This window comes from Elephantulus edwardii, unplaced genomic scaffold (assembly GCF_000299155.1).
Source record: "Elephantulus edwardii isolate Elephantulus edwardi_28Jun2011 unplaced genomic scaffold, EleEdw1.0 scaffold00297, whole genome shotgun sequence".
NCBI classification, from domain to species: Eukaryota; Metazoa; Chordata; class Mammalia; order Macroscelidea; family Macroscelididae; genus Elephantulus; species Elephantulus edwardii.
The window spans coordinates 2157763-2172134 of NW_006400047.1; the positions used below are offsets into that span (position 1 = coordinate 2157763).

At 41.4% G+C, this 14372-nt stretch overlaps 1 protein-coding gene and 2 pseudogenes across 1 annotated transcript in view; 1 reads left to right on the forward strand and 2 right to left on the reverse strand.

Annotated features, from left to right (window-relative positions):
• FAM118B (family with sequence similarity 118, member B) overlaps positions 1–14372 on the reverse strand; it is an 89752-nt gene that overhangs the window by 63056 nt on the left and 12324 nt on the right. Inside the window, exon 2 of the mRNA XM_006900862.1 lies at positions 9042–9294. Coding sequence (XP_006900924.1) covers positions 9042–9294 — 253 coding nt within the window. The remainder of the gene's footprint in view (positions 1–9041; positions 9295–14372) is intronic.
• Positions 4306–4811, reverse strand: LOC102877238 (annotated as a pseudogene).
• LOC102875230 lies at positions 6902–7862 on the forward strand (annotated as a pseudogene).

Sequence of the window (14372 nt, forward strand, 5' to 3'; positions counted from 1 at the left end):
GGGCCCCTTTGGCAGTAGGAAACACATAGACTATTATGGAGATTGATTTTGGAATTCAGATGCACTCTTATTGATTGTGCTTGGCTGTACATGTTTTTTTTTAGAGTGACATAAAAAAAAAAAAAGAAGGAATGAATCTGTCCTTTGATATTTGCTCCAAAGCCTATTATCTTGTATTATGGCAATTCCAGCTTTACTCTCATTCATGTTGGAATCATAGACACTATCCCATTCTTTTACTTTTAGAAAGTTTTGCTGCGACATACTCAATATATTATGCATCCATTTGAAGTGTCTAATTCTATAGTTTTCTATAAATCCATAACTAGAAGTGGAACTATTACTAATAATTTAATTTCAGAACATGTCATCACCTCAAAAGGAAATTCTCTCTTTTTCGGCCACTCATCCTTTCTCTTCTCAACCACTAGCAATCTCTAACTTAATTTCTATCTTTATAGATTTGTTTATTCTGTATATTTTATATAAACAGAATCATAGACTATGTTACCTTTTGTGTCTGGCTTCTATAATTTTCTTTTTTGTGCTTCTTAGTGATGTTGCTTACTTTGCTCTACTTGCATTCCTTACGCCCATATTTGGTACTATTTCTTTCATCACCAAAAATAACAAGGGTCTGTAATTTACAGATTGCTTCCCCTACATCTATCCATCTCTGGTAACCAATGGTTGTATTTAGCACTATCTATTTTTGTCTTATAAAAAAAAGTCAGATCATACAACATTAGTCCTTTCACTTAGCATTTTGTCTTTCATATTCACCCATATTATAAATATACGTGTTTGAAAATTTTTTTCATGCTGCAACATGTACCAATATCTCATTGCTTTTCATAACTAAAAGGAATTCCACTGTACTCATGTACTGCATTTTGTTTATGTGTGGGTCAGCTTGTGGACATTTGTGTTCTACCTTCTGGCTATTATGAATAATGCTGCTATGATAAGTATTGGGTGGTTTACTCTGCTTTCCTTTCTGGGGTTACTGCTGCTGTGTAACCACTGGTGAGGACTCGCCAGATTATTTTCCAGAGCAGCTGTATCATGCTCTCTGACCCTCACTGTGTGACGGTTCCAATTTCTCCACTTCCTTGCTATCTGCTGTCTTTTTTAGGAAAATCATTTCAGCAGGTGTGAAGCAGTATCTTTTACTATAGTTTTAATTTTCAGTTTCTTGGTGACTAATGACAGAGAAGCCTTGCTGGTGTAGGGCTAATCCTTGTCTGGCTGTTAACAGAAAGGTCTGTGGTTTCAATCTACCCCCCCCCCAAGATATTGTCTACAGAAGAACTGTCACATCTTCATCATGCACAGCAGCTAGTAGGTTCGAATCACCAGCCCTTCTGTTACCAATCAAGCTCCGTAGGAGAAAGATGAGCAGTAAGCCTCCTCCTCCAAAGATTTACAGCTTTAGAAACCTGACAGTCATTATAGAACCCACTCACTAGCAGTGGGTTTTGAGACTAAGTATGTCAGACATCTTTTCATATTCCTGTTCCTGTAACCAAATCTACTGCTGGTGAGTCATTCTAACTGACAGCAATCTTATAAGATAGTGTCCTATCAGCATTTTACGGCTGTAAGTTTCTTAAGGTTGTCTGTAAAGCATTACAGATGCAGATTGTCACATCTTTCTCCTGTAGAGCAGCTGGTGAATCAGAACTTCTTTGGTTAGCAGCCAAAAACATAACTGTACCACCAAGGCTCCTATGTGCTTATCATTCCTTGGAGAAATGTCTACATATGAACAACAGATCGGAACCACTGCCTATCCTGTGCCATCTTCACCATCTCTGATATGCTTGAGCTCATGCTGAAGTCACTGCATCAATTCACCTTTGTGGATGGAGGGTGTCTTCCCTCTCTTTCGCTGCCCCCTTCATCTTTCTAAGCATGATGTCACTTTCCAAGGAATAACCTATCCTAGCAATACCTCAAAGTATGAGAAATGAAGCTTCACCATTTTGCCTTCAAAGAACTCTCTGGCTGCACTTTCTCCAAGACATATCTATTTTGTTCTTTTGGCAGTTCATGAGATATTCAGTACTCAGTTCTCTAATATCACAACTCAAAGGCATTAATTCTTTTGTCATTCTTATTCACTGTCCAGTTCTCAAATGTGTGTTAAGTGACTGGAAAGACCATGGCTTGAATCAAGCACATCTTAGTCTTCAAAGTAACAGCACTGCTCTTCAGTATTTCAGAGAGACCCTCACAGAAGACCTGCTCAGTGCATTATATCTCCAGACTCTTGGTACCAAGGGTGTTGATTGTTGATCCAAGCAATGTGAAATATTTAGAAATGTTAATCCTTTCTCCATCTTTCATGATTTTGCCTATTGGCTTAAAAGTGAGAACTTTTGTTGTTTTGATGTTGAAATGTAATCCATACTTAAGACTGTAGTTCTTGATCTTTTATAACAAATGTTTCAAGTCCTCTTCAATTTTTTGCAATCAATGTTGTATCATCTGCATAACTCAGGTTGTTTATGAGTTTTCCTCTGATCCTGATGCCATATTCCTCTCCAGAGAGTCACATTCTGCTTCAAGAATAAATAATTAAATCAGCATAGAGACTGAATAGGTAAAGAAAAGGTCTATGACCCTGATGCACCTACTTCCAGATTTTAAACCATGCATTGTTCCCTTGCTCCATTGAGACAACAGCTTTTTAATCTAGGTATAGATTTCACAAGTGTTCTGGAGTTCCCACTCTTCTCAATGTTAGCCATAGTCTATTATGAGTCACAGAGTAAATGGCTTTGCATAGTCAATAAAACACAAATAGACATTCTTCTGGTATTCTCTGCTTTGAGCCTGGATCCAGCGGATATCTGCAATGGTATTCTTGGTGCCAGGGCCTCTTCTAAACACAGGCTGAACTAGCAGTTTCCTGTCAATGTACTGTTCTAGGTGTTCTTGGATGACTTTTAGCAATATTTTGCTTGTGGTTGTTATGTGCCATTGAGACGCCTGCAGCCCTAAACCCTGCTCTATCCTGTACTAATCTTACTGTCTCTGACACACCTATCCTCATTACCCCAGTTACTGAATTAATCTATCTCATTGAGGATCTTCTTCTCTTGCAGTGTCCCTTCACCCTCCCAAGCATAATGTCCCCTCTCCAAGGACTGGTCCGTCCTTGCAACCTGTCCAAAGGATGTCAGAGAGAGCTTCAGAATCCTTGCCTCCAAGGAGCAGCCTGATTTCACGCTCTCCAGGATGAACCTGTTTATTCTCTTAGCAGTCCATGTTATATTCAATACTCTTCTCCAACACCACAGCTCAAAGGCATCAATTCTCCTTCCCTAGTCATTGTCTAGCTCTCTGATGCATAGCAACTGACTGCACAGACCATGCCCTGTATCACCCACACCTTAGTCTCTAGGATGACATCATTGCTTTTCAGTACTTTGGAGAGGTCTCTGACAACAGACTTTCCCAATGCAATACATCTTTTAATTTCCTGACTGCTGGTGCCAAGAGCGTTGAGCATGGAACCAAGCAAGCGAAAGCTGTTTATAATCTCAATCTCTTCACCACCCATTATGATGCTGCCAAATGGTCTAGTGGTGTGAATCTTTGTTTTCTTGATGGTGAGCTTCAATCCATATTGAAGGTTGCAGTTCTTGACCTTCTGCAGCAAGTGCTTCAGATCCTCCTCAATTTCATTAAGCAAAGTTGTATCATCTACATAATGCAGTGTTGATGAGTCTTCCTCCAATCTTGATGCCACATTTTTCCTCATAGAACCCAGCCTCGTGGATTTTGCTTACATTTGTTATTAATGATAGTTCTATAATTTCCACATTCTGGTGGATCACATTTCTCAGGAATGGGAACAAATATGTATCTCTTCCAGTCAGTCAGCCAGGCAGCTGTCCTCCAGATTTCCTTACATAGATTGAGGAGCACGTCCAGATCTGCATCTGTTGGTACCAGTTGAAACATGTCAACTGGTAACTAACCCATCAATTCCTGGGGCCTTAATTTTGCTAATGCCTTAACGGGAGCTTCAACTTCTTTTTTTTTTCTTTTCTGTTGATAAGGCATTTCTTGAACACAAATGTGTGAACAGAACAAGCTGGGGCTGGCAGTTTGGTGGGTGGGTAGGAAGGTACTGATGACCCTTCCCCTTCCCCACAGGAGCTGTTTCAACTACGCTGTCAGACTTTGCTCCCCAACAGCCCCTGTGGCCTCAACCCCGACCTTCCCTCCAATCCAGCCTGGGTCCCCATTCCCTTGATGAAAGCAGGGCTCCGCGGTTCTCCTTGTGCCAGCCTCCTAGGCAGAAGTGGAGGGACTATAGGAAGAAGGCGAGGATCCTGAAGACTTCCTGGCACCTTTGGAACCTCCTCGGCGGTGCCTTGAGTCCTCGGCTTGTCCGGCGGGGTGAGCTTCTTGCCAGCCGAGTTGCAGGTGGTGTAGCTGTAGACAGAGGTGTAGCGCTGGCTAGTGAGCGGGCAGAAGCGGCGGGTGTGGGCACGCTCCCGGGTGGCACCACACTGTGGGCACACATAATCTCGCAGGATGGGGCACAGCACGTGGCCGGCCTCGTCCTTGAGCATGTGGGACTGGTAGATAGCCCGGGACTCGCCGTTGTGTTTGCAGAAGGAACACAGGTGTTCAGGAGTCAGCGAGGGTTCCGGGCTGGGTCTCGGATCCAAGGGATCTGGCCCCGGCTCTGGCTGGGTGCTCAGCCTGGTCTTGGGCTCCTCCTCTTCCTCACGCAGAGCCCCCACCAGGCTTGCCAAGCCCAGGTAGTCTGTCCACAAGTTGAAGGTCCCCATGGCTGGGGGTGAGGCAGAGGGCGGGAGCTTCAACTTCTTTATTAATGCCATTGGTTCTTGTTGATATAGTGGTACTTCTTGAAATTCTTCAGTGTCAACCAAATCTTTTTGATACAGTGACTCCGTCTATTTCTTCCATCTTCTTTTAATGCTCATTCTAGATTTTGCTCATAGCATCTCTCACTATTACAAATTGAGGCTTGAATTTGTTTTTCAGGTTTTTTTTAGTTTGAGAAATGCTGAGTGATAGATGTTTCTAGCTATTCTTCTTCTTTTTTTTTTAAATTTTATTATTTTTGTGTGCGTGCACCGTCAAATCAGATCTGACTGGTACAGGAGGAGATTGCCCCTCCTTCCCCAGCAGAGCATCTGGTGGAGTCGAACCATGCACCTCTGGGATTGTAGTTGCAGCTTCTTGTCACTAGGCCACCAGAGCTCCCCGTGTTTCTAGCTATTCTTTATATCAGTGCATTATAAAATATGTGATTTGCAAAAGCTTTCCACTTCTTAGGTAGTCATTTTACTTTCTTGATGAATCATAAAAGTTTTTAATTGTGATGAAGTCCAATTTTACCTAATTTTTCTTTAAATGATCATGCTGTTAGTATATTCTAAGCAGAACCTCAGGTTATGAATGTTTATGCCTGTATTTTCTTCTTAGAGTTGTATAGTTTTAAATATTATATTTAGATCTTGGAAACACTTTGAGTTAATTTTTATATATGGTCAGAGTTGGGGGATTGCCCCACAAATGCTTTTAAACCTAACAATTCTTGACATATTCTGGGTTAGTATCCCAATAAAAGATAGGAAAATATAAACATCGAACTGCATCATTTTACAATCCCTCCAGCAGTGCATTAGTGTAAAAACCTCAAAACCAAAACCAAAGTAAAGGCAAGGAAATGTGGAAATAAACTATATACATTTCTGCAACTGGCTAAGAAACAGAGTGAATGACTTAAATATTCTTTTCTCTAGCTCAGGCTTTCAATCTACCTTTTCAATTTGTATGTGGAACAGATTATCTGGGAGGCTGGGCTATATGAGGAGGAGTGTGGCATCAGGAATGGAGGAAGACTCATCAACAACCTGTGTTATGTAGATGACACAATGCTGCTTGCTGAAACTGAGGAGGACCTGAACTGCTCGCTGCAGAAGGTCAAGGACTGTAGTCTTCAATATGGATTGAAGCTCAACATCAAGAAAACAAAGATTCTCACCACTGGGCCAATTGGCAGCACCATGATAGATGGAGAAGAGAGTGAGGTTGTTAATAATTTCACCTTATTCATCTCCACACTCAACATTCTTGGCATCAGCAGTCAGGACATCAAAAGACAAGTTGCACTTGGAAGATCTATGGTCAGGAAACTTTCCAGGATCCTGAGAAACAATAATGTCAGTCTGGAGTCTAAGGTGTGCCTGGTCTAGGCCATGGTCCTCACAATTACTTGCTATGCATCAGAAACCTGGAAAATGACTAAGGGTAACAGAAGAAGAACAGATGCCACTGAGTTGTGGTGCTGGACTGCCAAGAGAACAAACATGTATGTCTTGGAGAGGGAGAAGTGAAGTTTCTCCTTGGAGATAGGAATTTTAAAGCTCTGTCTGATAGATACACTGGGCATGTGCCCAGGAGGGACCAGTCCTTGGAGAAGGACATACATCATGCTTGGAAGAGTGGAGGGAGGGAAAGTGCAAAAGAGGAAGATCCTAGATGAGATGGATTGACATAGTAAGCGGGGTAATGAGGGTATGTTGGAGTCAGAGAGATAGGCTCAAGATGGGGCAGGCTTCAGAGTTGTTATACCTAGGGTTGCTATGAGTTGCAGGCAACATAATAACATAAGTTAAAGGCATGAAATAACAACTAGCTCACCCTTAAGGACAGCACTTTTCTACAACCCTAAGGCCTGGAAGAAAAAGAAATCAATAGTGAAAGTCAAAAGTAAATGTAAATCGGATCGGTAGCGGGAGCGGAGAGCGGACCCCTAAGCAGCCCCACCGCCGCTGCCGGCCTAGTTACCATCACACCCCAGGAGGAGCCGCAGCTGCCACAGCCGGCCCCAGTCACCATCACCGCAACCATGAGCAGCGAGGCCGAGACCCAGCAGCCGCCCGCTGCCCCCACCCTCAGCGCTGCCGACACCAAGCCCGGCACCACGGGCAGCGGCGCAGGGAGCAGCGGCCCGGGCGACCTCACATCGGCGGCGCCTGCCAGCGGGGACAAGAAGGTCATCGCAACAAAGGTTTTGGGAACAGTAAAATGGTTCAATGTAAGGAACAGATATGGTTTCATCAACAGGAATAACACTAAGGAAGATGTATTGGTACACCAGACTGCCATAAAGAAGAATAAACCCCAGGAAGTACCTTCGCAGTGTAGGAGATGGAGAGACTGCAGAGTTAGATGTTGTTGAAGGAGAAAAGGGTGCGGAGGCAGCAAATGTTACAGGTCCTGGTGGCGTTCCAGTGCAAGGCAGTAAATATGCAGCAGACCGTAACCATTATAGACATTATCCACGTCGTAGGGGTCCTCCACGTAATTACCAGCAGAATTACCAGAATAGTGAGAGTGGGGAGAAGAACGAGGGATCGGAGAGTGCTCCCGAAGGCCAGGCCCAACAACGCCGGCCCTACCGCAGGCGACGGTTCCCACCTTACAACATGCGGAGACCCTATGGGCGTCGACCACAGTATTCCAACCCTCCTGTGCAGGGAGAAGTGATGGAGGGTGCTGACAACCAGGGTGCAGGAGAACAAGGTAGACCAGTGAGGCAGAATATGTATAGGGGTTTTAGACCACGATTTCGCAGGGGCCCTCCTCGCCAAAGACAGCCTAGAGAGGGCGGCAATGAAGAAGATAAGGAAAATCAAGATGAGACCCAAGGTCAGCAGCCACCTCAACGTCAATACCATCGCAACTTCAATTACCGATGCAGACGCCCAGAAAACCCTAAACCACAAGATGGCAAAGAGACAAAAGCAGCCGATCCACCAGCTGAGAATTCGTCCGCTCCCGAGGCTTAGCAGGGCGGGGCTGAGTAAATGCCGGCTTACCATCTCCTGGTTTAGTCATCCAACAAGAAGAAATGAATATGAAATTCCAGCAATAAGAAATGAACAAAAGATTGGAGCTGAAGACCTTAAGTGCTTGCTTTCTGCCCGTTGACCAGATAACTAGAACTATCTGCATTATCTATGCAGCATGGGGTTTTTATTATTTTTACCTAAAGATGTCTCTTTTTGGTAATGATAAACGTGTTTTTTTAAAAAGCCTGGTTTTTCTCAATACACCTTTAAAGGTTTTTAAATTGTTTCATATATGGTCAAGTTGAGATTTTTAAGAACCTTATTTTTAATTTGTAATAAAAGGTTACAACTTGATTTTTAAAAAAAAAAGTCAACAAAACTGCAAGCACCTGTTAAAAAAGGTCTTAAATAATTGAAAAAAAAAAAAAAAAAGGAAATGTAAATCAATTACCACTGATTGTCTTCGTTATTTAACACTGCTATACCAGCTGCCACAATTGGATGGCATTAACAAGAGAAATGTACTCTCTTACATTAGTTGTTGTTTTAGAGGATATTGAGTTGACCATGCCTCATAGAGACCTTATATACAATGGTTCTGAATTCTGTCCTAGCTGGCTCCATCCTCATCATCTCTAACACACTTGAGCCCATTGTTATAGTCACTGTGTCAAGCCACCTCCCTGAGGGTCCTCTTCTCTTCTGCTGCACCTCCATCTTTCCAATTATGGCTCCTTTTATAAGGTTTAGGAGCTAAAAATGCACTCCATTCCTGGTGACTATTCTCACTCTCCTCTTTTATCTCTTGTCAAATGCACAGGCCATACTCTAGCAGAACTTCCCTCACATTAGATTAGGGCTGTGATGAGATTAAGGGGTGCTGTCGTCCATCCTTAACATTTTCACAGCTATCTGGGGTATCAGATCATAAGGGAGCATCACATAGCTTCCATTTTTTTGGGAACACAATTCAATATAAATCAGCAACAAAAGTAATTCTCCCTCTCTTGCCCCTTCCCCAGATTTCCAAAGTGAAATAGTGTTCTAAGTAGGGGCCCAATAGGTTCTATACAGTGCTATTGTAGAATAATCAAATGTGTTTCAATTGCACAGAATTATTCCTCTTTTTTATATAGCATGTTAGTCATGATTTTAAGACATTTCAATCATCATGTATAAACAGGGGTTACTCACAGGAGAGAGTTTCTGGATGAGGTCATGGGCAACATGGACAAGGTTCTTGTCTTCATGGAGACACTTCTGAAACTTTTTGCTCTCCTCATCTTCTAGCAGATCAAAATCAATGGCAGCATCAAGTAGGGCCTGGATTAAGCCCTTCCAGGATTTCAGGGCTGGAACCTGAGGGGCAACTGCAGCACTGATACCTGTCCCTATCACGAGCACGAGTTCTCGAGGCTTCTTCGTCTTTAAGCTTGGAAGCAGCTTCCTGAGAAAGCAAGAGAGTCAAGAACAACCAACACTTGTGAGGCAAGCAGAAAAGATAATCTGACTACAGTCATAGATGAGTTACAATTTTAATGGTGCAAAGATGCTAAGTACCAGTTACCAAGACTATTAAAAAATAATCATATGCAAAAACATAAGACTGTTGTGCTAGTGCTTACAAAGGAATGATTTCAGAAATCCTAAAAAGTAATGTCAAACTCAATTTTCTTTTTTATATTCTACCAACCTGAGAACCACCAGAGGGTCAGTTATGAGTCAGTTCCAGCTTGATGGTACAGAACCACCACCACCACTTAAGAAAACCTTCTACTATTTGAAAACAGTACAAATAAATTACAGCTAAACAGCATTCTGAAAACTAAATTACATTTTAAATGGATATTATATTTCCTAAGAGCAGGTACGATTTGGAGTCTAGAAAGGACATGATAAAAACTAGGTTCCCATTATTGAGAAAAGTAAATGGAGAGGAAAAAAGCCAGTAAAAAAAAATGTTAACTCCAAACTTTATTAATATTGTTGTGAGGTGCTGTGATGCCGGAACCAACCCATAGCTGACCCTCCAGTGAGTTTTCAGAGTCTGTAAATTACATTACAGGAGTTCTTTCTCTGAGGAACAGCTAGTAGATTCTCAATACTCATCTCTGGGTTGACAGTGCAGTTCCTTACCACTCAGTCACCAGAATTCCACTATTATTGAGATGAGATTGAACTTGAGACAGTTAATATGGAAGAAATCCATTCTCAGTGTTATACATTTCTTCAGGCAAGAAAAAGAAAATATAGGGTCATGAGGATGTCAGTCTGGAGACTAAGGTGTACCTGATACAGGCCATGGTCTTTGCAATCATTTGCTATGCATCAGAGAGCTGGACACTGACTAGGGATGATAGGAGAATTGATGCCTTTTACCATGGACTGCTAAGGGAATCAAAAGGTTTGTCCTGGAAAGGGTGAGACCAGACTGCTCCTTGGAGGCAAGCAAGTTGCAAGGAGGGACCAGTAAGGACGTCATGCTTGGGAGGGTGGAGGGGCAACACAGGAGAGGAAGACCCTAGATGAGATGAGTTGATTCAGTGACTGGGGTTGTGGGGGTAGGTGTGTCGGAGATAGTGACATTGGCATAGGATAGAGCAGGGTTTAGGGCTGTTGTACATAGGGTCACTATAGATCACAGGTGACTCAATGGCACATGACAACAATAATATGAGAATTCTTAAGACACAAGGACTTCTTTTAACTAAATTAAAAAAAGACAAACTATTCAAAGCATATAACAAAAAGTGGAGACCATTCCCTTCTCAGCATAATACACTTAGCCAGACAATGGGGTGAAAGATTTCTTGCTTTATACCTTGAGAATTGTAAGGCTGCTCTAAATAAATACACTTCAAACAAGAATTCCAATCCAGTCACCAGAAGGAGACTTACTGCTGTTAAGTCAATTTTGACTTTTAGCAGAACTGTCCTAAAGGGTTCCCAAGGCTGTAATCTTTGCAGATGATGATGCTACATCTCTTTATACAATGGACTGGTGGGTACAAATGGGTTGCCTTTTGATTATAGATGAATACTTGAACCACAGCATCACCAGGGCTTCTCAGTGAATAGGGCAGTTGTTCTAAAATAGACAAATTAATTGCAAGTGTGTAATGGATGCAGGACTCTAAACACCCTCCTCATTCTAGTAGGAAACCTGTCTTCTGGAAAGGTTGAACCAGAGGATTCTGTATTCCGGGACAAAGGACACACAGATCAGAGTACAGGGTAGGAGCATGAGGACAAGGAAGTAAATCAAGTCTGTATGATACGTAAGACTCCCTCCAATGCCCTTCCAGTAGAAGCAAAGTCCCAGAACCCAGCAGCCAATCTTACATTTGTACTCCAACTTGTTAATAGGTGGGAGGATTCTTATTTTGGGGAAACTGATCATGGGAAGACAAGATCCACCAATTCTGACACGTAAGAGTTCCTCAGCTGCAAAGCCTTGCCTATGCTTAACATGTACAGAGAAGTCCACCAGCAAGCAAGCACCTTTTACACATACAGATGTTCCAGCTGCTCTCCATGTCTTTTCTTTTAAATAAGAACTGACAAAAAAGGGCAATCTTGTATTTGAGAAAAACCTGAACATGAGCTATTTACCTATGAGGTAAAATAAAAGCACAAGAAAGAGAAAAAGGTATATTTATGTGAAAACTTATCATCATTTAACTTGAAAAAAACACGACATATATAAACAAGAGCAGAAAGTGATAAAGAACTAAAGCAGGATCAAACCTACTTGCTTTCAAGTCAACTCTGACTCAGGCGACTCTCCATCAGGTTTCTGAGATGGGAGTCAAAATGTGAGCAGACTGCCCATCTCTTTCCCTCAGGGTGGCTACTGGATCCAAACTACTGACCTTTCAGTGGGTAGCCCAATAAGTAATCCACTACACTAACAGGATTCTGATTCCTTAAAGAAAGAACAAACAAGAAAACAAAGACTTCTGGAAAACCAAACTGAAAAGTCAAGTTGGAAGGAAAAAATTGAGAAAGTTTCCCAGAAAGTTAAAAATTAGAAAACAAACATGAGATGGAAAAATTTTGAGAAAATTAAAGATCTTAATCCAGAAGGTCTGAAATAAGAGTTCTATAAAGACAGCAAAAGAGAGCATCAGCAATATTATACAATATTTGTCCTTTTGAGACTGAGATAGTTCAATTAGCAAAATGTCTTCAAGGCCCCCCAAACCTCCTATGTTGTGTAATGTTTTACTATTTCATTGTTGGTCAACATGACGAAGAAAAATTACAAATTTCTACTAATGAAAAAATAAACAACAAACCCAAACAACACAATCCTAAACCTTAAACTCACTCCATTCAACCTTCCACTGGGCTTCTGAGGCTAAAACGTGCAAGAGAGGAGACTGCCCATCTTTCTCTCTGAGTTGCTGATGAAGTTGAACCCCCAGAGGGCATGGCTTTTGGGTTAGCAGCACAACTCCCTATGAACTATGCAATTAGACTTTCTTTCCTAAGAAGAGTAAAAGGTCACATACTCCAAAATCTAGGAAGCTGAAGGTAAGTCATGATTTTGGTAGAATACTAATGTATTAGCAGAGAATGAGCAATCCCTTAAAACCATAAGAAAATGATTTCCTACCTAAAATTCTATAGTCAGTCAAATAATGAAATAAATGTATAGTAAAGATATTATTTGGAGACATAAAAATGTCTCAAAAAACTTCATCCCTATGTTGTTGTTGTTGTTATTAAGTGCCATCGAGTTGAGAACTCATAGTGACTCTAGGAACAAAAGACCTGAACCCTGTACTATAACTATCGTCGTTTCTTTATGTTCATAGAGTTTCCAGAGGCATGCAGTTTAGGAAGTGAATGCCACTCCTGCTTCCAAACCTGAATCATACTGGGAACCCCACAAAACACTGTCTACAACGGGTAACCATTATGGCATTTGACACCAGTGGCACAGCATTCACCATCACAGCAACTCCAAGTTACTTCAGTACAGCAAACTGAGAGATCACTGCTAACAAATGGTTTGCCAAAATTTATAAGATAACAGTCTTCAGTTAAAAAAAGGAATCAAAAAGATTTTGCCCTATTGATCCTTATTTAAAAAGCTGTATGAGAATATGCTTCAGTAAAATGGAATGAAGGAGTACAATTCCCACCCTCCTCGAAAGGAAAAATGATCCAAAGTAGAAGTAATGAAAAAGAATTCTCAAGAGAATGGGAAAGGGAAATAGTTATTAACAATGTGGCAGGTCTGCAGAGCAAATTACCCAGAGCAATAGAGTACAGAGAGAAGGGTCTAAGAAAGAAATTAACCGGGAAATGTTTAGCATAATTAAGATGTTTAGTCTTCTGTCATAACTTTTTTCTCTTTTTATTAATTGTTGCATGTTTTCTTCCTCTCCTCCACCGCCAGCTCATCCCTCAATGCCACCCTTGTTCCAGATTGTTCTCATACATATAATGCGTATCATACATTTCTTTCCGAAAGTTCTTCCCCTCATCTGTTCTTACTCAGTGTTATCTATCCACTATTTCCTTATTTCCTTCCCAACCCTCCCCCATGTCTGTCCTAGTTTATAATAAAAGGGTTATGCAGTATTTTTCCGTTTGTGACTGAGCTATTTCACTAAGCACAATGTCCTCAAGTTTCCTTCATGTTGTATAATGTTTTACTATTTCATTGTTTTTCTGTCATAAGATGGGCTGTTGTTAGATGCTAACATGCTGACTAAGACTCATAGCAATCCACTTATGGGAACACATACACACACACACTCTACAAACAAACAAACAAACAAACATAAAAAATGAAGAAAATAAATGTTTAAGAAAGGAAATGTGACCACAATACATTCTCAGTCTCAGCTAAAAATCATAGCCAACTATTTGTCTGGGAGTTTGCCATACTGTGTTGGCTTGCATGTTGCTGTGACACTGTAAATTGTATCACTACAGTGGACAGAATGAAAAGCAAGACTGCCTATACACTTCCAAAATAAAAGGACCTTGAAAAACCTATGAATAAAGCTGGAACACTGGCTGGCTACAGAGCCAGAAGATGAGCTCCTCAGGTTGGAAGGCACTTAAAATTTGGAAAAGAACTGGTTCCTTAAAGCAGTTTATTTTCATGTTACAGATGGAGTAAAATTCTACTGAAGAAGAAAAATAAAGTAGGAGGTATCACACTTCCTGATCTCAAAGCATACTATACAGCCCTAGTAATCCAAACAGTGGTGCTGACTTCAATAGCAATGGCAAAATTTAACAGGACAGCAAGTAACAAATGTTGGAGAGGATGTGGCCAGGTAGGAACTCTCATACATTGTTGGTGGGATTGTAAAATGATACAACCACTCTGGAAGACAGTTTGGTGTTTCCTCAAAAAGCTGAACACAGAAATTCTCTATGATCCAGCTATTCTGCTTGGAATATGTTGCTGTTGTTGTTATGTGCCGTCGAGTCGTTTGCGACTCATAGCGACCCTATGCACAACAGCCCTAAACCCTGCTCTATCCTGCGCCAACCGCACTG